This window comes from Silurus aristotelis (assembly GCF_946808225.1).
Source record: "Silurus aristotelis genome assembly, chromosome: 8".
NCBI classification, from domain to species: Eukaryota; Metazoa; Chordata; class Actinopteri; order Siluriformes; family Siluridae; genus Silurus; species Silurus aristotelis.
In genome coordinates this window covers 16545532-16570286 of record NC_139581.1, presented here as the reverse complement: position 1 = coordinate 16570286, position 24755 = coordinate 16545532, and the positions used below count along the sequence as shown (strand labels likewise).

The window sequence follows — 24755 nt, the reverse complement described above, 5'->3', positions numbered from 1 at the left end:
TGAGTTAATTATTTTTTTCTACTTTTTAAACATTTTTGCTTTGTTGCCAACAGCAATAGCAGGTTTTTATTTTTTTTTTATTTTTTTTTTTTTTAAGCATGTGGAATAGTTTACTTCCACTTTGGGATTTGTAAATAAATTTCCCATAGTGTCTATGTTTTACATTTACCCACATAGATTGAAGATGAACAGGAGATAATGTGCTGTTTAGGTAATGACAAAAGTAATGAATTAGGGCCATGTTTCTGTTGTGGTGCATTCACAATGTCACTTGCACTCTGCTCCTCTATTGGCTGGTTGTGCCTTGTTGAGGGTTTGCTGCTGTGCATGTGAAAACCACCTTACAACAGAAGCCATCATCAGACCTTTCCACAGAAACATCAGGCAAATAAGCAGAACAACTGGTAGCATTTGATTCCTTAACATGTATTTCCACTAATCGGTCAGTCAGTGTATAACTTCCAACAGTGGCAAACTTTATACTGATATATATCCGGGATGTTGCCAGCATCCCACATATTTAAAAACAGATCAGAGATCTTTGCACATCCCCTACCCAACACTGGGAAACTCTTTGAGCTCAAGTCATGTGTTCATATTCTGTGTCCAAACTGGGGGTTAACTTCTGCATTGTACAGGAACACCTGCTCTGCATAAATCTTACATCTCCTAACAAGACAATTAAAATGTTAAATCAACATGATTCTTGGCGAGTAGACACAAATACAACCCAATAACACATTAACCAAGTCCAAGAGTAATTGTATTCATTTTAGTATCACTTTAAACTAGCACTACATTGTCAGAGCACCAGTGGCCAATTTAAGTGCTTCACAGAGGCAGCGTTTTGGTGCGTGTTAATTGTATAGTGCTTCTGGGGAAGAGGGGGATAAAACAAAAAAACAAGAAGAGGTCAAAATCTATGTACATGGCTTTGCTGCTCCATATGCAGTTAATGCAGAGGAAATTTCAAGTGAGGTGATGCTCTCAAATCTCAAACACACAGCCACATCACTGGGGTGCTCTCAATAGAACATTTCATGACAAGTGTACAAAGATTTATTCCCCAATGTCTTAGTTTGAATCATTCATATATGCAGGTGTTAAAGTTGTATCTAGTTCCACAATAAGAGAATTGTAAGCACACTTTAGAATGATGATACAAAGCTACAGATTATTCCGTTAAACCCTACAGGTCAAGTCGGCATCTGAGTCGGAATTCCTTTTCGTTGTCCCCCCTAAATGTCACCAAGCTAGACACCAACAGTTTGTGACAGTGAAAACAAAAAAAAACAAAGTAAAAAAAAAAATATATATATATATAAAGACAAAAAAAAAAAAAAAAGAAGAAGACAAGAACAACGCTGTCATTAAATTATCAGTATAGTGCCCTACATTAACGCATTCAGTAGAAGACTTCGGCAGGTAAGGCTGAGTCAAGGTTCAGCCTGGGTTAAACCTATGGTACTTCTAGACAACATTATGCAAATTTACAGTATACAATTTTGGATTTACCATGCAAGAATACTTTTTTGTGTGTAACATTTAATAGCTTGACATCCAGAATAATTTACATAAAAGGACAATAGTTATTCAACCAGAGCTAGGTGAGTCATAACCATGGCGGTCGAGTGCATCCAGGTGAGACGGAGAAGGGAGAGTGAAATGGGTCAGGGGTGAAAGAGGGGGTAGTAACCATGAGGTCCTGCAGGTAACATCAGCGACACTCCCACACTTTAACTTGCTGATCTACACTCCCAGTGACCACATACGGAGCAGTCTTGTGAAAATCTGTGGGCAGATAAACCCTTTCCATTAAAAAGATGGCAAATGATGACAAAAACATGAATGCTATTTGGTTAAAATTAATTAATCAAACTGCACTCAAGCTATAACATGTTTATACTATATATATATATATATATATATATATATATATATATATATATATATATGACATGATTCCAGGACCTGTAAAGAAAATATTTTATTTTAAATAAAATAATAATAAAAAAAAAAAACGGTATCCCATCGCATCAAAATTAACAAGATTTAAAAAGCTGCGCGATGTACTGCTAAGTGCAGGATGTTTTGTGACGCATCCTCAAGAGCTCTTTAGCCTTGATCCAACACAAAATTCTAGACAGTTAAAAGCCCCCCCAGAATGCAGCGTTGTTCGTGGAAGATTGACAATCACATCTCAAACTCTCAGCACACTTTGTACTTGTGTGCTGTGTAGCCAATGTTTAATCCTTACAGAAGGATGGTGTATTTTATGTTGCCTGGAGACATCTCTGCTCAAACAAAAGGAAGACATTTTAAAACGTAACACTGAGTGATTTAAAGTGGCTACAGACTCTTACCCAGAGAAGTAACAAAATGTTCATGGGCACTCAAGGTTTTCATGCAACGCTTGTTTTTGTAGTCCCAGATCCTCAAAGTCTTGTCATCAGCACAGCTCACAATGAACTTTCCACCAGGGTGGAAGAGCAGCCCACGCACCCAGTTATCATGGCCAACCTGTACAAGACCAAAAAAAAAAAGTTAATGCATAGCACTCAAATTTATTAGAAAGAAGCACTGATGTTGGGGGGGGGGGGGGGGTATAGATAGATAGATAGATAGATAGATAGATAGATAGATAGATAGATAGATAGATAGATAGATAGATAGATAGATAAACTACTATTAATTTAATATCTAGCTATATATCATCAAAACTAGCTGTGATAAACTTAGTGTAGTGCCCTAGTTAGTTTTGTGTTTTGTAGTCTCGTGTTAATTTACATCAGTTTCTTTACCACCCTGATCCAGGGTAAACATTGTTTCAGCATTGTATTTGGCTGAAATGGCAACCAAAAAAAAAAAGCCACTCGACTTGACATGACCTGAAAGCAAGTACCTGCCCACTAGACTAATATTGTAGGGCATTTCCAAATATACCCTTATACAAATCTAATTTACATGAAACATAAAAGAAAAACATTCAACATGCTTCAGTTCTCAAAGACCTGAGGAAACAAGTATGGACATTTGCGGCAAATTATAATTTTTTAGTAATGTCTGATTGCAATGAAGCGGTAGTTTCATGGGCTATATTGCAGGGTAGGATTGAGTACTGAGACACTGCATTTATGTATTCATTGTGTACTTTGGGACGATGAATACACCTAAATATATGTACTTGAGGCTGTGAGGTTCATCCATATGACTAAAATCAGTGCAGAACTCAAGTCACAAAACGTTAGCATGCAAAAGCATTTTTTCACCAGACATGACAAAAATTCTATAGATTTAAAGCTAAAAATTAAAAAGTGTGTAAATAAACATACCCTTATTATAAAAGAAAAAAAAAATTGCCCCTAGAAAAACTGTCCCTCAAAAATGCTTATAATTTAATAAATACTTCACATTTTGGTCAGAGCTTTGTGGTGGCTATTGTACATAGATGCCTGTTACTAAAGTAATAAGTTGTAAATCCTGATCAACATTTACTCGCACACTAAAACACCAGCACACGCACTGCACAGTCAATTTGCTTCATTACTTATGCCTCTCTATTTACTATACAATTAAGCATTTGCCAGATACATAAGGAACAGATTCAGCAAAGCTGAAAGTGATACATGGGACAACAGACTGTACAGTTTTATGTATTTTTATTTCAAACTTGCACAAGTGCCAAACAGTGCACAATGTTTATTTCACTAGTTGACTCACCAGTGTCATAAGGCACATGCCAGTGCTGACATCCCACATTTTGATAGTTTTGTCTCTTGAGCCAGACAGAAGGAATGGTCCAGGTTTCCCACTCTTCTTAGTCTGGAAAACAAATAAGAGGATGAGTCGTAGACATAGTTACAGATCTGACGGTGTGATTGTGTGTGTTAATACTATTAAGAGAGTTCTTTATAAAAATGTTTCCTATACAAAAAGGCTGAGTAAGGTTAAATGCTGCACATAGGCAGCTTTTGTCTCCACTTAAAGCGAGACAGTTTGCCATTAACCCAAGCGCAAAGGACTACAATTAGCAATATTACACAGCCTGACTCTGGAAGAGGAGTGTGTCTATTCACATATCAAATTAACCCCTTGTGCTGTGTGAAGTGATCATGAAGCTGATTGTCAACACAGCAAGTTTGTATGATGTCTACTAGTTTATATTCGATGATAACTTTTCTAACGTTACACATGATATTCTAAAAATAAATAAATTAATTAATTAATTAAAAAGCATAATTTTCTCACTACACAAAATGCTTAACTCCAGCCTAACTCAAACATTCATCAATTCCTTTCCCACGTTAAAAACTGTAGGCTTTTGCCTAAAAAATACTAAGTGTTTATTTAAAAGCACAATCTAGTCTAGGAATTGTATCAAAACATTAAATTTCACAGTTATTTTGATGTATTTATATACACACACACACAACATGTATATATGCACACCAACCTACAAAAAAATTTAATAAAAATAAAATAAGATCAATTAAAGCCACACCAAAGAAAAGGGATGAACAGGTTTACACATGCATGTGTATTATGTAAAGAAACCATTACAGTAACATTATGTTGCATTATCCTCAGTTGTGATGGTATAATTGATAAAGAAATCCAGCAGGTTTGGCAAGGGCCAACAACCTCTTTGAAGGTTTTGTTTTAGCTCGATGGAAGTTCCCTTTCTGCTATTACAATTGAGTCATTGCACTAAAGCTGCCTTAATGAAACATGCTGTGGGGTAACAAATGTTACATCTGATAAATTGGATATGGTTGATCATAAAACTATTAAAAATCAAATGAGTTTAATCACACTCCTTAAGCAATCAAGTGTTAACATCTCCTACTCTATTTCACTGTTTATTTCTTTTCTTTGGTATTTTAATTAAATAGTATGGGATTTTTTAGGTCATCATTCTCAGATCAAAGAGCATGTTTACTCTGGTTTACACAGTGAAAGAAAAAAATCCTGCCATTGTAATCTAACAAAGTTTTGCTGACACAATACGCAATGACCCATCTAATGACATTCAGATTTTCAGCAGCAAATGGACTTCATGCTGCCACTATGGATCTTGCATAGCTTGCATAGCTATTCTCACCTCAGAGCCAGTGGCCTCCAGTATAGTGGGACTAGCACTTTCAGGAGCCCATGAGATGCACTCCACTACATGCTCGTGTTCCCGCAGTTCAGCCTTGCACTCCTTCGTAGCCACCACCCACACACGCACCGTTTGGTCATTGGAGCTGCTGGCAATCAAAGAGCCGTCCTGGTTGGGCCGTACCATACGCACCCACTCTCTGTGGCCAGTAAAAGTCTTCACACAATACCTATAGAGCAGACAGAAAATTTGCATCTCGGTATAAAACACTGAGGAAAAACAACAGATTTACTAAGAAAACCTTTTAAGAAAAATGTCTGCTCTAATAGCTGCATCATGATTTTTTTATTATTATTATTTTAAACAGTTTCTAAAAATTTACTCACCCAGTGGCCACTTCCCACATTTTAATGGTTTTATCCCTAGAAGCAGATACTATATGATCTCCATTGGGCATTATAGCTACAGATGAAACATTATGATCATGCCCTAAAATGAAAAACAAAAAGGGTTATAAAATACATTTTTATAATAAATTTGTTAAGTCACATCGACCCTCTGTATGATGATGACGACGACGACTGAGTATTCAATATATTGAATTCATAATGAATATAAAATCTTCAGCAACACATCTATCCACATTTTACCATGCAAATTGGATTGTTCCAGTGGAACATATTAATGGATTTTTAATTGCCACCATGACAAAAATGTTAAAACACATTAGACAATACCATAAAAGGAAATCGACAGCCAATTTGCCGTGGGGGGCTTTTCCTCAAAAGAACATGAGAAGGAATAAAAAGCTAACTGCACAGTGCACCATTTAAAGCTATTAAACCTCTCTGTTCAAAATAAGCAGTTGAGAAATGGAGGGTTAAATGGTGAGAAAGCTCCACAAACCTTTATCGTGCAAATCTCAAAATTCTACACAGGGGTGGGGTCAAGACAGAAAGGGGGGGAAGAAAAAAATTAAATAAAATAGAGACAGAGAGAAACACAGGCAGACAGACAGACAGACACAGAGAGAGAGAGAGAGAGAGAGAGAGAGAGAGAGAGAGAGAGAGAGAGAGAGAGAGAGAGAGAGAGAATGTCAGAAAGAAGAGTGTGCTGGGGGAGAAAGAGAGAGAATGAGTGTCATTTTGCACCCAGCCAGGAGGGGAAGAGACAGCTTGAGAGAAGGGGGGCAGTAGGCGGGTTTCCTGCAATGCTTCCCTCAATCAGCACGGTCTGCTAGTCTGAGGGCAACGTGCCAACTTAACTGACGGGGTGTAAATTACAAGGCACCAGATTTGAACATAAACGCTGTTGCACATGTGCTATTTGGATTAGTACCACTGAGGATTTACACATTTTGACATGGCTTAAATGTTTAAAATTCATCCAGCACAAGCCACAAACAAAATTAAAGAGTGATACAGCATGCAGTGAGATACAATTAATGCAATTTTCATCCATTTCTGTGGTTGTTTTTTTTTTTGTGGTTTTTTTTTTTTAAACCATTTATGTATCCTGCAGGTTCATATTACCAGATATGTAATATGAGGTCATTTCCTGAGCAATTGCAATATGAAAGATGGTAATGTTTTAGGTCAAAGTGAGCAAGGACAGTGCACTTCATGTTCATGGGGAAAAGAACGACTATAATGTTTCAAACTGGGACTTCAAGCCTGAATTATCTGTTACATTACAGTTTTCGAATTCTTCTCCTACCAATTTAAAAACAAATTAAGGGTCTAATGAGGGTCGTGCATCATCTTCCCCTTAATATCCCATTCCCATTATTTCAGTCATTTCATTATTCACATTATCTACATGAAAATGCTCAGATAATTCATACAATTGCTTAAAAACATGTTCCTCACCATGCATGGTCCTGATGCACTCAAAGCCTTGGAAGTCCCAGAGTTTTATAGTCATGTCTGCTGAACAGGAAGCCAGCAGCTTTCCACTCTGATCAAAAGAGATGTCCTGCACAGAGTCTGTATGGCCTTTCAGGGTACGCTCAAAGTCTCCGGCCTCATAATCCCATACCTGGGGAAAAAGAAGGACAAGATTTAAGTTAAGCTCATATACTAGTGTTTAGGTGGTCAGAGTTGCATATAAAATGAGAGATGCCCACCACCTGGTTTCCTTCCTTTGTATCTACGTAAACCATATTCACTACTGGGACAAAGCAAACATGCAGCACTGCTGTGACCACGTCTACAGAAGTCAATCATAAAACCATAAATTAAAAAGTATTATTGAGAATTATTTAATTACTAAGTAAATTTGAGGCAGTATTATGAAAAAAAAAATTATGATTTAAAAATATATATAATGCCTTCAGGTGTGAATAATACACCCTGTATGCAATTTCTGTTCACAAACAAACCAGACAATAACGTTAAGAGTAGAGTTAAGCTCTACAGGTCAAGGGCCTTTTAGCTTTCAATTCTTGATGTTTTTGTACTTTTAAAACGGAAATAAATAAACTAATATAAAAACCTATAAAGCCACAACATGAAATACACAAGGGACAGAGTCTGTCTTTAGGTGTATGAACATGGCTACACTGAGGCACTGTATTAGAGAACAGTTTAAAAGGTAAGCACAAGTAGTTTGGAATGGATTGAAGAGAATTGTATAATCAGTCTTAAAACAGCTCCTTTCACTCTTCATAACAGCAGATAATAAGCAGCTATAATGATGTAATAGTGTGTTTGGAGTCCATGCTGGAGCTGTAAGCAGACTACAGGGTTCTGCTGTTGATGCCAAGTTGGTGGAAGTGGGGCACATATTTTACCATAGATCTCACCATTGCCAAGGAAACGCTGCCTGTCTCGTTTTTATTTTAGACAGAGAAAACAGGCATTCAAGATACGAGTGTCACAAGCAGAGTGTGAAACAAAATTCTCAATCGCATCTGCAACTCTCAGTAATGCCAAGACATCATGCTGACATCAGTGAAGCCCAAAATAATGCAGCCCTGCTGTAAATCACCAGTATAAATATCAAGCGCAAAACAAAGGAAATTAAATCCTGTTTTCTGGGTACTGCAAATTTCTTTTCATTTGCAAAACATATGTTAAAAACATAGGAGAGACTCAAAACTGTTCTGTTATCAACGAGTCCGACACAACCCACCTTTATTGTAGCATCCTCTGAAGCAGACACCATGACACTGAAGACCGGGTGAAAGATGACCTTGGTGACAGGACTCCTGTGGCCACTGAGGGCATATCTCTCAGGGGGACGGGGGATCCATTCTTTGGGGTCTCGTTTCTGTCCTATAGGGCCTCCTAAAGTAATTTCCTCTTTTGCTTCATTCAACTTTGATTCTAACTCCATCACCTTAAGGAAAGACATAAAGAAAAAAAAAAAAATGTCCTGAGTGATAAAATTTTCATCTATAATTTACATAAAAATGCTCTCTTTTTTTGCATTATATAGGAAATTTACACACCTTCTTCTGTAATCTGATAACTGAAGTCCATTTCTTTTCCAAAAGGCCAGCATATTTCTTATCCAATTCTTCATTCTGATGAAAAAAATAAAAATAAAAATAGACCCCCATACAGAGAAATGTATTTTGCAAATCATTATTGCAATTGTAAGAGAAACAGGCTCTGGATGCACACTAGTCATAACTGTACACCCATCATCCCTCAGGCAACTGTCAATTTCTCTAAATCCCTTTACTTAAGTTAATCTCCTGTGGACCAAAGGAGCTCAGCAAGATTGCAATTAAAATGCGTATGGCGAAAATGAATTCATAATCCATGGTATCATGTCTGACTTGATCTCATCAAGCTGAGAATGTAAAAGTATTATAAACTATTAAATACATTTAGAGATGTAAATTGCAAGCACATCTTAAATTCACTGCGACAAGGATATGGTTTTGAAAAATCAACCAATTTTTTATTTTAATCTTACTCCAATACTTACGTTTACTTTATAACATTTATGGTTTTCTGCAATTGAACATCAAATTCAATAAGTCCAATAATCTCCCACTGAATGTAAAGTATTAAATACAGTATAAACCAATAAAAAAAATTATTACCCACCACATATGGCTACAATCAAGTCAAGCTGCATGTTTACCTGCTTCCGACTCTCATAAAAGACATGTTGGCCAACAAATGGCCGATTTGTCACTGCTTTAAATATGTTCTAGATCCAGATATTGATTTTTTTTTTTTTTTAAAGCACAAATTAAGAACTACAGTATAAACAATTGTACCGAAATAAATGAGGAAGGTGATGTTTCAGAAAGCATTTGTACTACCGCAGAATGATTTATATTGCCTACAGGCAAAGGAAGCAATACCTAACACTTAGTGAACAATGATGGGAACATCTCAGCAGAACACTGACTAATTAAAGAAAGCTCTTAGCTGGGTACCATCAGAAGGTGCAAGCTTATCTGATGTGTGCTTTAATATTGACAAGTTGCATCAATAATTCATTGTGGTGTTCTCTATAAAGAAGGTGAATTTTTGAAAAGCCTACCACTTAGATAAACATAAGAACCACTGGCTAGGGAGTTCTGGTTTTCCTGTATGAAACCTCTATATTAAGCTTTTGACAAAAACTGCTTTATCTGGCAACTCTGTAGGATTAACAAGTGTTAACTGAGAAGAAGCATGGTTTCCTCATCGATCATTCATTACTATCTCTGAGGGACCAACACGCTTCCACTTACTCCAGAAATATCTGTGTTCAGCGTTTTTATTCTGCATTAAATAAGCAATATCTGAAATTAAGCATCATTGTTAGGTCCTTGGCTCTAGGAGGAAATGAAAGGGTATTCCCCCCACACTCACCATGTCTAATTCCGCCTCCTTCTTGAAAACTGAATATGCCTCTTCATAGCCATTGGAACGAAGGTAATCAGCTATAGCTTTATTTCTAAAAGGGAAAAAAAAACAAAAAAAATCAAAAAGATAGGAATAATTAGTTCTCAGTGACTGGCAGGCGAATTCTATTTAAGACTGTCTGGCATATTTAAAAAAAAAAAAATCTCATCAGTAGGGGGTTTTGGTTTTTACCTCCCATTGACAACAAAGAACGGAGAACAATAATGTCTGAGAGGGAACATTCAGAGCTATATTCTATAAAGAGGAAAGACTGCATGACCGCATCTATTTGAGAAAATGCAACATTTACAATGAATGAATAACAAGATTTGAGATTGATAATGAAAGAAAATTGTTCGTAAAAGGGTAAAAACATCAAAAACTATATACAGACAGGAAATAAAATAAGTCAGTGCAGACTTAACATCTGCGTAAAACGTCTCAAATATTGTAAGAAATCCTGACTAACAGCAAACATGTTCCTGATTAAAAGCTAATTCCCCACCCGAATGATCAACCCCAAAAATTTTAAGATTGGCTTTAGATTCAACATTTAAACATAAACGTTATCCCCAGAGTCTTCAATGGAACAATTTTCTTTTATATCTAATCCATATCCTTAAGTTTGAAAACATGCTGAAAGCTTGTACAAAGGAAAATGTTATTTCTGCTTTTGCATGATATTTACTATTATTTTTCTGATAAAATATTTATTCGGCTTCTTATACTATGCTTTTCTTGCTAGGTAAGCATGTATATTTTTCTACCACTCGAATAATAAGTCATACAGACATTTAAACTGTGTGTGAGATTCAGATATGCAGGGCCTCGTGCTGAATATTAAATTTGCATATACAGTTTTTTCTTTTTTTTATCATCTGCATAACGGAAAAATAAATGGAAAATGTAGCCTGGTAGGCTGGGAAACATTTTCTTTACATTGTAATCAAATGAACTGCACTTTTTTGTGTTTCATGTTTTTCCATACATAACATACATGCAAATACATTTTTTCTATTATCCCCAAAGATCCTGTTTAGGCAAGACTGTGCAATGCAAAGAGACTGATCTCAGCAGTCATGAACACAAAACAAGTGAGAAACATATATGCTCTTCCTGGTATAGCATTAACAGAGGAGATGCATATAAAAAAAAAAAAAAAAACAGGGAAACGCTAAGCCCAACTCATTTTTTAAAAAAAAAGAAAAAGGAACTCACATTACAAATGGTATCAACCCAACCCAATGTATAAATGACAAATCACATAAAAAAAAAAAAAAAAAGTAGGTGTGTCTGCAAATAAGCCACAAGAATAAGGTGTCAAAGTTGAGGGCTGTTGGGCATCATGTATTGCTTTCTTGGGCAGCGCTGTTCAATGTGCTTCAATATTAACAGCAAGACCATGTGGAAAAGTTATCCCTCATGTGACAGTCTAAAGAATACAAACAACAGAGTACAAATTTCAGATCATTGATGCCTGGCCACATTTTGTCTTTGTGAGTCTCAGATTCATCTACCCAAGTGGAGAGGAAAAATCCAGTCAGCCAAAACAATGTAGTTAGTTCTCATTTTGCCATTTCATCCTTCATTCTGACTGGTTCAGCTGCAGGGAGAGAAACGAGTTTTTCAAAAGCCAATGCAGCAGTTAATACTGAAAGAGACAATTGATATAAAAAATAAATAGAAATAGAGATATGTATTTTAAAAGTAATACTATTAAAAGTTTATAATTATATTTAAGTCTATTAATAATATCCCTATCAAAATGTACCAAGCTATAAACAGAGAGAACAACATGTAGATATGACTATCACCATCCCAAGCAGATCAAATGCAGTGTAATCCAAGCTTTTTAAGAGAACTTAAATAGAACAAAGATTCCTTGAGCAATTTGTTCTCTTACAAACAAACCGTAGCTTTTCAAATTATGTTCTGCCTTTCAGCAAAGGTTTTACAAGTTAGACAACAGCTTGTTTTTCCATTTGGCAGGTTCATGCCTTTACTTTGCAAACAACCCCACAAATTTTATTGTGATCAACAACACTGGCCTAAAATCATATCATACCACCATGCATATACAAGAAAAAACACTTCCTGTCTTGTGAATGAGCTCATCTCCACATGCTCTGCCTGCCTCAATCCTTGCATAAGGTGATAATTCCATGATAACTAATTTCTGTGACACTTATTTCTAATGTACTTTTTAATATTCTTTGATTTTAATATGTAACCTTTTAAACTCGATACATACATTCAAATGTATATCAACTTGTAATTTATTTTATATGCAAAATCATTTTTACACCAGGGACAAGCAAGCAAGCAAGATCAAAAACTGTAATGGAAAAGAAAACCTGAGTGGTAAAAGTGCTGGCTAGTAACCATAAAAAAAGAAAATAAATAACACCCACCCCCACCCCCAACCCCACACCCACACCCACACACACGGTAGAGAAGCAGACGGTATATAAAAAGGGGACACAGACACCAGCAATCTATTAATTAAAACCAGAGAACTAAAAACAAAAGAAACCTTTACTTTTATTAAATAAAATATTGCATAAAAGCCTGAAACAAAAGCGCAACATTGCAAAACATGCTGCATGTTTGAGTGATAAAGTGAAAAAAGCAAAACAACATTGAAACATTACTCTTAAGAACATTTGAGAAAACCTGAACAGCTTTCAGACACTCCTGTGTGAATCCTTTCATAAACAATGCACAACACCTTAAAAGCAATGGATGCTTAAAAATGTACATCAAAGCTAGAGTTGATGAGAACATCCAATTTGCAGGCAAAACCATAAGACAATGCTCTACAGCTTAAATGCTGGACTCAGCGGGGCAATACATTTCATGCAGGATGACGACAGCAGCTTGTGAAAGTACAAGTGCATTACCAGCATCACCTCATATCATAGGGTGTGTGTCTAACACTCATCACTTCCAGGCATTCATATCAAAGAGAGACAGAAAGAGCACAGCATCTATTTACCTTCAGAAAAAGACCACCTAGTTCTCAGGCCCTGTGGGAATTAGCACTGGGCAATTCTTCTGATTATTTTGGTTCTAATCAAGACAATGGTTATTTGTAAGTCTAAACCAATACAAAGGGGGGGGGGGGGGCAGCTTTCTTCACCTAATACAAACATGCAAAAGAAAAATCTAATCAAATTTATATAAAATGCCATACTGCATTACAGCCTAATTCCAACAGAATTGTGATTTTAACCTCTGTACATTAAACAGACAAAGTGGGAAAGTTGACCATGTTCCATGTTTGTTTTTCATTAGCAACAGGCAGCCAGTGTTTTAGATTTAACAAACAAATACCTGTATGTTGATTACACTAAATCCTATATCATATATAAAGTTCAGTACAACAGCTGCAACATGCAGCCATTAACAGTGAAAAGAATACCCCAAGCTGATTTCTCTGTGGAAATATAGTAACGAAAAAAATAGTAACGGAAGAGTGGAAAGTCAGTTGGACCAAATGACATACAAGTAGAAGCATAGCGATGTTTAGGAGAGATGGCAGTGGAGTTTTAACAAAATTGTTAAACAAGATTCTGGAAGGTGAGAGGATACCTGAGGAATGGAGAAAGAGTGTGCTGATACTGATCTTTATCAGAATAAGGAAGATGTGAAGACCTGCAGTGAATATAGAGGAATAAAGTTGATCAGTCACAACATGAAGTTATGGGAAAGAGTAGTGAAAGCCAGGCTGAGAAAGGAGGTGACCATCTGTGAGCAGCAGTATGGTTTAATGCCAAGAATTAGCACTACGGATGTAATGTTTTGAGAATGCTGATGGAGAAGTATAGAGAAGGTCAGAAGGAGTTGCATTGTGTGTTTGTGAATTTGGAAAAAGATGATTTTTGCAGATGAAATTGTGATTTGAGGTGGAGGTATGCGCTGGAGATAAGGGGAATAAAAGTCAGTAGGAGTAAGACAGAGTACATGTATGTGAATGAGAGGGAGGGCAGTGGAGTGGTGCGGTTGCAGTGAGTAGAGGTGGAGAAGGTGGAGGCGTTTGGGTAACTGGGATCAACAGTGCAAAGTAATGGAGAGTGTGTTAGGGAAGTGAAGAAAAAAATGCGGGCAGGGTGGAGGGGGTGGAGAAGAGTGGCAGGAGTGATTTGTGATAGAAGAGTATCTGTGAGAGTGAAAGGGAAAGTTTATAGGACTGTGGTGAGACCTGCAAAGCTGTATGGTTTAGAGACAGTGGCATTAACTAAAAGACAGAAGGTGGAGCTGGAGGTAGCAGAGCTGAAGATTTTGAGATTTTCGTTGGGAGTGACGAGGATGGACAGCGTTAGAAACGAGTTTATTAGAGGAACAGTGCATGTAGGACATTTTGGGGACAATGTGAGGAAGGCACGAATGAGATGGTTTGGACATGTGCAGAGCAGGGACATGGGGTATATAAGTAGGAGAATGCTGAGGATGGGGCTGACAGGAAGGAGGAAAAGAGGAAGACCAAGGAGGAGGTTTATAGATGTGGTGAGGGAAGCCATGCAGGTGGTTAATGTGAAAGAGTCAGATGTACAGGACAGAGTAGTATGGAGACAAATGATCCGCTGTGGTGACCCCTAATGGGAGCAGCCAAACGGAGAAGTGCAAAAATAGTAACAGTGCCATCAATGTATAGCAAACATGCTATAGAATAGGTGCTATTGCGATTTTTGCACAGCTACATTTTTCGTTACACACACAAAAAAAAAAAAAAAAAAGGATAAATCGTAATTTTTCAATTGCATGATGTAACAACAAATGTTTTTTTTTTTTAATCCCAATTAGGAATTGTTCATAAATTTTGGGGGGGGGAATCTCAATATCACCCAGCCCTAATGGAAAAGTTATGAGACCGCCTCAGGAAAGTGAATAATGCTTTGATATTAGGCTGCGGCTGTCGCAGGCTAGCGTGTGGCATCAGAAGACTGCAGTGTGCGTAAACAGGAGGAGTGTGTGTGTTCTTCCCTGCAGCTTTGACCTTATTAAACACTCCTGACATAAAGCCTTACATCACAGCCATCATGCTTTACTGCCTTTATCCAGTACATAACAAATGAACAAAGAACTGCCAAAGAATCATAATCTTTAAACATATCAATGAAGAATAAAGGCGCATTAAACAGATCCATGATTAAAACTGACAAACTTTGTCCTCCTAATAAATGAATGAATTTCAACCATTTTCTGTAAATAATGATAACTAATAGAAGATAATGAAATTTAAAACATTTCTTTTGTTACTTACAATCATAATGTTTAAGATTAATAGTGGTTGAGGAGGACAGGTACATGATGAAAAAATGCTTTCCCTGAATGCAAATGCAAAAAGAGAAACATTTCAGGAGGAAAATGCATTTTAAATAAATGGAAGCAGTGGACAAATGGTTTTAAAGCAGGTTTTGTATCTGGGCTAGTATCTCCTCCCAAATAATTAATGTGCACAGATCAGAAATTTCCAGGTATCACTGCAAATATAAGGCAATAAATGCTGTAAAATCTTTACCTGCGATTACAACATGAACATAAAATAAAGATGCTAGCCAGAATTAAATATTATATTGAATATTATTGTAAACATTAGCACATTCTGTTTACATTAAAACTACATAATTCTTTATTAGGAAAATAAGAACTATGATTTTTTTTTTATATATATATATATATACACACACATATATACATATACACACACACACACACACACACACACACATACATATATATATATATATATACATACACACACACGTTTGTTTGTTGACCTCAGTCTTTATTTAATGCATTTAACTAGCCAACTAAGTCACAATAAGTGAATTCGGAATTCTAGTATCAACCAATCAGGCCAACAGAGCAAACAACATATTAAAATAACTCAATAACCAAACATTTTTCCCTACAGTAAAAGTAACAGGACCTAATGGAGAAATTAACAAGTTAATTCTTGATGCTCAATATCGTTTAGTACATGCAGCAAAATGCTACTGGTCCTTGAATGAGGCCTGACAGAGGACACTCAAATCTGGACGTGTGCATGCACAGCATGTGACTGCTTAGCCAGCTGTCAAACACACACACACTTGGTAATGAGATTTGTGGAGCTCCGCAGAGGCCACACCTCTTAAGTAGTGCAGTCTGGCAAAGCACAGCCTGAAAGGCTTTGCTTTGTTTACAGTGATTTGAATAAAGATATGAGCAGTTTTGGGCACATGCATAAACGCCTTCACAGACAACCAGCAGCATGTGGCAGCAGATGGGTTTACACCCTCGTCTAAAACAAAGCTTTGGATTACGCATTAAAATTCCCTCGGTCAGGTCTGGATGGTTCAACTGTGTATGTTTATACGATTCATTTTTTCCCTAATTTACTCCCAATTGCCTAAAGAATGTAAAGATGAGCTGTAATAAATGATGACTTCTTTTGTTCCATCTCAGACTGTTCAGGATTTGCAGTTGAAAATAGAATCCCACGGGCTGCTGTGGCTCCACTTACAGTGAGAGACAGCAAGAGAGAGACTGAGGGAGCATGTTGCTTTCCCGTTCACATTCATAACATGGATTTCTGCTCTCTCCACCCACACACACAGTTCAAAGAATATCAATTAGCCAATTTTGAGTATTATGTTACTAATCACTGATATTGTATGCTAATAAAGGGTGTGTTTAAAATAGCCCAGGCATCAATTTGGGCAAATGTGAAGCAATAGTGCTCAAATAGTGAAGCCCCCACATGAAACAGAAGGGCCTAAACGCATTTATCTGACAGTGTGCAGATAAAACCCATACTGATGGTGGGCACCCTGCTGACAGGATGGTAAAGCTTCATCCACAACCCATCAGGAGCTGGAACCCATGGCCTCTCATACAAGCACATGTGCAATGCTGCCAGTCTCTGGAGTCTAAGCAAGCACACACCTGCAGCCTAAATCTAGCACACAGCAGCCACACACTGCTGGCAGCTATGGCATATGAACCACTATTGTGATTTACACAATGAAAAAAAAAACTCCTGCAAAGCAATATAATAGAGCCCTTTTAGAAAGAATAAAGTCCCTACTGAGTAAAGTTGAAGTAGATAAAAATGAAAACAAAACAAGCAAATCAGGGATTTAAAAGGACACACACAATCAATATGAATCAGTATTACAAGCTACTACCTAGGTTAATTTAATACTAAACATTTCAGGATCCTTTCTACTTTGTTTTATTTTAAACATTAATTTGCCTACAATCATAAAGCATATTTCAAATTGCATATAATTGTATATACAGGTCAACCCATTTTCCCCAGATACACATCCTTCTTTAGATTAACAGCATTTCAGGGTCTTTTCAAGACAAAATGTATTACAACAATCTGTCCTTTATAAAAATTTGTCAAATAACCAAAGCACAGCAAGATGAAAAGCATGCATCCAACAATTACAGGCCATACACTTACATCAATGTCTTGATTATGACTTGAACTATATTTAACCTTCAACATGTAATGCAAGAAGTTATGCAACTGTAGGCCAATGGAAACACTTCTGATTACAATCCAGCCACAGGAAAATCAAAAATCAAATGAATAAATAAAAAATAATAATAACAATAATAAAGTGTAACGGTAGGGAAAATTCACGGTTCAGTACATACCTCGGTTTTTAGGTCACAGTTTAGTACAATTTTTTTTACAGTAGAGAGAAAGAAATGCAAAACAAAATTGCTTGCTGTTTTTTTATTAACGCATCTATCATCAAATTAACATTTGAATAATTTCTAAAACTATTTTACAATAAATTGACTGCTTGGTTATACTATAAAATAATATTTTATAATATTTAATAAAAACTAAATATAATATATGCAACACTTTATACTGATTAAATCGAGTAATCAATTGACATTAAATTGATTAAATAAAAGGTAAACTTAACAGATGTGTATGTAAGTGTGTTTTTTACACTTAATATTAAACTTTTAAAGATATGATCTACTTAACTGTTCTACTTATTTCAGCATACTTTAACAAATGTCTTCATTACACCCATCCTTCATTCACTCCCTCAATACATGGAATTGTCAGGATTTTCTCCTTTTAAGAGAAATTACTGAAGCTGGACATGTGCAAAACAAATATTTCCAGTACAGACTGAGTAGCCACAGTGACATTGTGCAATCTGTAGTTGCTTTGTTGTGATGGATGGATGGATAGATAGAGATTATATTTATTTATTTTATATATATATATATATATATATATATATATATATATATATATATATATATATATATATATATATATATATATATATATATAAAATTATTATTTATTTATTTTAATTAAACCTGCTTAAATAAAATGTGTGGTAGCCAATACATATTTAAAGGGACAGATAAATGTTTCTGTATGGTCTAAAGTGCTTCAGAAAGTGCCAAACTATTAAAAAGCCTATGTAAACTATAAGTCTACTAAAAGCTTTTAGATAGTCATTACTAGACATTAGACATTACTTTTTGTCATCCCACATACTGTTGTGAACATCAAAATGCTCTAGCTCTCATCAATCAAAACATTTAATGGGACGAACACAACCATACAAGCTTTTTCAGTTGACATTCTGACTAGAGTCACAGACAATTGACTGACACAAAAGGTCACAATTATGTAGAATATTTCTTAGTGATAATACTCCAGATCAGGAAGTCTTTCTCATGGCTCATTTTAGTTTTACATTTAGCTAAAAGCATTTTGAAGTCTATTTAAACCAAGTTTAAGACACATACAAACACTGGCAAAAGGAAACCGTGTTGAGTGAGGTTTGTTCGGTCATAACTAGTATATTTTACAAAAACTTAATTTTAACATTTGATTGTCCATAAGAGTCCAGTGGGAGATTCAGATAACCACTAGGAAAGAAGAACCATGCATTAACAAATTCTGTGACTCCAATTAAATAAGACTTTGATTTCTTACATTTTTCCTCCCACTTATGTTTCGCCTGTTTCCTCACTGCAGCCTCAGCTTTCTGTTCTTGGCTGACAGAACTTGAACCCAGCATGCTCTTCTGCTGTTGTAGAACATCTGCCTTAAGATTCAATGTGTTGTGCTGTCTTAGCTGCTTTTATGCTCACCAAATATGTATAAGATCGGGTATTTAAGTTACTGTAGACCTTCAGTCAGCTCGAACCACTCTTCCCCATCTTTATTGACCTCTCTCAACAAGACATTTCGACCCACAGAATTTTCGTTTACACACACCAGACAAGCTGGTTTGAGTATTTCTGCAACTGCAGATCTCTTTGGATTCCCATTCACCATCTTCTCTAGAGTTAATTCAAAGACGCTGCGCCATACGTGTCTTGTTATGCCAAAGGGTTGGCTAATTAGTTAACAAGAATCGGAAGGTTTATGTGTCCATAATAAAGTGCTGTGTGCATGCATATATATGTATACTGTCAGGATGTAATAAATGTAAAATCTTCACTATGACAATATAATGTATAAATAAATAGGATAGATGCAGTGTAATATAGGCTAATCCATGCTGTGTGCTGAGTGGACAGTTAGAGTTGATAAAGACCATTTCAACAAACCCATACTCATTAAATTGAATTGTGCCAGTGCGAAAAGATGCACAAGAAGGCAAAGAACGAAGACTTGTGGACTTACAGTTCGTCCCGTTGTCTCTGTGACAGCACCATGTTGGCAGTGGGGAGGAAGGGGGGCCAGGTGAAAGGTGTGCAGCAGCTGCTATCTCCTTGGCAGGAGATCACCTATCGAACACAGATTCTGGCTCACAGGTATGTACTCTGCTCACACCGTGCTCTTCCCCTGACAGGCCAGCTCCAGTGAACACTGCGCAAAGACTGTCTGAGAACATCCACCAGTCAGACCGTCACTGCATCTGCACAAGGAAAGAAACACACAGGAAGGTGAGAATGTCAGGCCATGCTAGAAACACCTTACAGAAGTTAATCATGTGACAAAGGAAAGAGTGGGCCAAAGCAAATCCCTCTATAGTTCAGTGAGACAGGCTTAGTGGCTAAACAAAATATGGTATCAAACATGCCATCTGTTCATCTCCCGATCCATATATATTTTTTATATTTTGTTGTCATGCTGAGTATTTTGTTGTGAGGACCTGCTGCCCCTGTTTGGGGCTTCAGACGGGCAAAAGGGGTCTGATGACCCAGATTTAAGCATCAACCTACTTCAGCAGCTCAGTGCTTGTCCTGCTTAAAAACAACACACAGATTTTATAATTTGACTAACCAACACATCAAATTAATTCATCTTAATGAAAGCATATCATCTAGACAGAAGATACATGACTTGGCAGAAAAAAACAGCAAAGGAGGTCAACTATAAAAGCAGCATATTGTTAGACTCCCATTCTGTTCAGAAATTTGTTTGACTCTGGAAATACTATAAAAATCCTACATTTTGATTTAAATGCAGCTTACAGCCTACACAATAAGCATATAAGAAAAAGCAAGGAAAGTACATGTTCTTTTAAATGAAAGGCTTGGTACTGAAAATGCTGCACAGACCCAAATAAATTGTGCACCTTTCTGAGCACTACTTCTGAGAACGACTCTTCTAAAAAAAATAACCATGCAAAATACACCATGCAAAGTGGCCAAAAGAGATTTTCATACACAATAGAATACTCAAAAAAAAGCTGCAGATAACAAGAATACCAATTCTCCCTAAGAAGAAGAAGAAAGAGACAGCTAAACAGTGAGAGCAGGAAGCCACGTTATGAATGCGAATGAGAAGGCTCTCTCTGTCTCACTCACTGTAAGTGGAGCCACCATGAAACATCAGCACATGGAATGCTATTTCCTACTGAATGCTCTACAGTTTTAAGCACACTAAAAGGAAAAGAGAACAAATGCTACTAAACCTGAATATCAATACATCTCTGTGATGTGAAGTACTATTAATCAGAGTGAAAATGTCATTTTGATTTGTTTGTTACTTGGTTTGCTTCCATACTGCATGCAATCAAATTAACTAAAAAGCAGAAGAAAAAGAACTGAGGGGTGTATATGGCTAAGGATGCACATGTAAAGCTATGAAATATATGGCAACAAAAAAGGTAAACAGACCAAATAGGCATAATTATTATACCTATATACATCAACACGACACAAAGCTGATGTAAATAGTTCTAAACATTTTAAATCCACTGTTTATTTTCTCCTTTTGTATGATGGTCTAAATGTCAGAAACATTGTTCTTTGGCTCAGTTCTCACCTCCTTACCTGGTTTAGCAGCTAGTATCTACAGACAAACAACATTTACAAGCAATAATGCATGGCATGTGTAATTCCTGTTTTCTAGAGATTTAATGTAATCTTGTCAGCGTGCTTTACCACAGCAATCAACTATACCACAGAGAAAGTTCTTTACAAACAGACAAAAAAATAAAATGTATATGCTGAAGCCTATTTACTATTTATTTCAATACACTTGACTCTTCACCATTACTCCTCCAAGAGAAATAACTGTGGGTATGTAGTCATGCTCATAAATCAATGCTGCCAATTTTTAACACACAGTTTGACTAAAAGTATGTGGACATCTAACTATCACATTTAAGGGAGGGTCCTTCTAAAACGGTTGCCACAAAGTTGGAAGCACACCACTGTACAGGATGCCTACTATTTCCCTTCATTGGAACAAAGGGGCCCCAAAACTGTTCAGCATGACAATACCCTGTGTACAAAGCAATGTCCATTAAAACGAGGTTTGCAAAAGTTGGATTGGAACAACTCATGTTGCCTGCACAGAGCCCAGACTGAACTCTGGGATAAACAGAAATACTGACCTAGTTCCAGGCCTCCATCTCCCAACCTCACTAATGCTCTTGTGGTTGAATGAACACAAACCTCCCCAGCCATGCTCCAAAAAGTAGGGGAAAAAAAAGCTTTCCCAGAATAGTGGATCTTTTTATAACAGCAAAGGAAGTAACCTAAAACAAGATGTGCAAAAAAGCATATTTGGGTGTGATTGCCAGGTGTCCATAAACTTTTGGCTACACAGCGTACATCCAGTTTAGCAACATATTCTAAATGCTTCGAACATAAGTGTGACTTTATCTACACAATGAAGTTACACAGCCATGCTTTACTTGGCTCATTACATAGTAGCTACTGGAATCCCATGAAAACAATCTCCTAGTGCCTTATTTCATGTGAAGACTTTGCATGGTTTCTTAGCAACCGCCTGTAAAGAGGAGAACCACAGAGCAGCGGTGGAGTCCAGTGGCAATTATCCATTACTGCTTTAATCGTCCAGCCCGTCTTGATGGAACTGCCATTACTAAATAGTATACATTTCTGCCAAAAAAAGAAAAGGTTGCTGACTGGAAGCTGTTTGAATGGTGCAGGACACCATAAATAACACTATAATTAGCGTTTTTCTTTTGCAAACCTTTTTTCCCCCCCAACAACTCATTTTGAAGCACATGCAAAAAAAAAAATACAGCTCCCAAAATGCACTTGTCACACTCACATTCTGCTTCCATCAAAGGGACGTTTTGCATCGTCAACCAACTCATGGTATGAATGTAAAGCTTCCATCAGAGCAACTGATGTAAGCTTTACTCCAAAAAAACAAAAAAGAGTTGCAGGTCCAAGACGTGCAGCAACATATGCAAAGCATACAGAAGAAAAAGCACCTTCATTTCTAAGGCACTATGTGTCTCTAATAAAATGCTCCAACAAGCCAAACAGCTCTATTGAATTATTTGTCTGAATGCTGGATGTCTACTGTCCACACTAGATCGTGCATTCACTAAAGCTCCACCCTGACTCGGATGTTTCAGCAATCCATCAAGGCCTAATAATATTCATCTGATGCAGCTCAGTGCAGTTCAACAGAAGTGAAATTAACAGCCACCTGGGCATCAGTTCCCGCGTAACCAATCTGTCAGCACCTCTGATGGGTAAACAAGTGGCTTGACGTTTCAAACTATTCGATTTAAACATTAGCTTTTAATCCACTGTATTACAACACCAGACAGTTCCATTAAAAACCTTGGCTCAAAATATATACGGGTTACTATGGTGCGTGTTTTGTTCGTGATCAAATTATACAAGTCATTCGTTTATTAAGCTTTTAAAAAATGACAGTATAAGTAGTTCGAATAAATAAAAAGTAAAAGAAAACGCGTTGAAATTGACGTAAATGTGATGATTAACATTATGTTAAGAGCACTTGAATGATAACTAGCTACCCAAATCCGTGAGCAAAACAGCTAGCTACCGTTCAATGGTCATCTTGTAGCACCTCCCTGCAAACCGGCTCAACGTTTTACCTACAATTTAATGGCTGCTTTAGGTTACCCGTCGGTAATCTTTGGGTTTGGCATTATATTCCCACAGGCCTGACGTGTGTTTCTCCCCCGTTCCACCATGGACCAATATTTCATCGGCGTGTCCTCCATCATTAGCCAACTGTTGATAGCCGCCTCGCGCAGCCTGGCGTTTGACGGAATGACGTGTTGATTCACCGGCGGCTAAGCTGTTAGCTCGTATTCCGTCAAACCAGCACCGCGCACACAAAACACACACCAACAACACCCACTCAATATAAGAACAACCATTTCGAAGTCTCCTCACGGCATTTTTCTTTTTCACAGCGCAACGGAAATCGGCAAGTCTTAACGAAGAAGACTGAACTATTTCACTAACGGCCCGGCCGCCATTTTGAGACACCGCAAAAAGGAGGTGCAGTTCTTTTTTCCCTCCCAGTACATCCATACGCCCGAGTTACAAGAAAGACACTTACCCTACAGTGTCACGACCGAATCCGTATCCGCGAAAGTCAGGCCGAAATGAAGCAATGAAATGTTGGTAAAGCAGGCGCCCTGATAGATGTAGGTCCACGTCTGTGCCCCGTCTCTCTGCCTAGCTCCTACCGTTGTTTTCTCTACAGCAGTCGCTCCGATAGACTGCGCATGCGCATCGGCTGACTTACAAGCGACGCGCAGCGCACGCCCTTCACTTTCTCGCAGTCTAATTTTAAACCATTTTGGGTTGCTTTACTGTGTTCTGTACTGATCCCAAATACACAATCCAAGCCTCTTTTTCACTGTAATGAGTATTAAATGTGATAAAAACTAAAATAATCTGATGGAATTGCCAATGACCTCAAACTAAGCGCGGTCACAGCAGCATCAGTCATAACCTGGCCCCACGAGGCACCTGTTAATGACGTCATCTGCCTGATTTCATATTAATGGCAAGATTAGACGTGAAGTACCAAAATTAATAATTGAAATTCATTTGCCTTTCATTGCCTTGGGTAAATATGAGAAGGTCTAGGTTCCACACAATCGCTGGAGTAAATACTATATACACAAGATAGTGAATTTTGGAGGCATACTGTAAACCAGGGGTATCCAAAATTCTAAAAATCTACCTGTTTAACTCTCATGAGTTTCTTTTTCAATGACTATCAGGTGTGGCCCTTGTTTGGTTAGATTGAAAACCTGCACCCACAACAGTCCTGTGTGGAAAAGATTGGACACCCCTGCTATAAACCATGCTATTCACACTGTTCCTCTGGTACATTATTACCTTTTTACATCTTGATATCTTATTTATTGCCTGATAATAAAAGCAAATCAGATTGATTATAACCTGATATTTTGAAATTCATATTATTGATAAAGATGAGGGAAGAGATATGATATCTATATGACATAAAACATGTCTTCAGTTGACTGTAGTAAGATTATATTAAATATAATAAATCTTTATTAGTAATTACTGAGCCTTTGCATGCAGATCTG

At 37.0% G+C, this 24755-nt stretch overlaps 1 protein-coding gene across 1 annotated transcript; it reads right to left on the bottom strand.

Annotated features, from left to right (window-relative positions):
* Positions 1-63: 63 nt before the first annotated feature.
* pafah1b1a (platelet-activating factor acetylhydrolase 1b, regulatory subunit 1a) lies at positions 64-24099 on the bottom strand. Its single transcript, XM_083549263.1, has 11 exons — positions 23750-24099; positions 19622-19856; positions 9919-10003; positions 8553-8627; positions 8234-8440; positions 6970-7138; positions 5488-5590; positions 5102-5330; positions 3721-3822; positions 2364-2520; positions 64-1791 (listed from the first exon to the last, which is right to left on the bottom strand). Exons 2-11 carry the CDS (start codon positions 19651-19653, stop codon positions 1718-1720), a joined length of 1233 nt encoding a protein of 410 aa, XP_083405389.1. The 5' UTR covers positions 19654-19856; positions 23750-24099; the 3' UTR covers positions 64-1717.
* Between the last annotated feature and the right edge of the window lie 656 nt (positions 24100-24755).

Coding starts and splice junctions, on each gene's coding strand:
- pafah1b1a (XM_083549263.1), bottom strand. CDS start 19,653: ATGGTGCTGTCACAGAGACAACGGGACGAACT. Junction 8,628..9,918: donor AGGAGGCGGAATTAGACATG/GTGAGTGTGGGG, acceptor TTTTTTCATCAG/AATGAAGAATTGGATAAGAA. Junction 1,792..2,363: donor ACATTTTGTTACTTCTCTGG/GTAAGAGTCTGT, acceptor ATCTGCCCACAG/ATTTTCACAAGACTGCTCCG.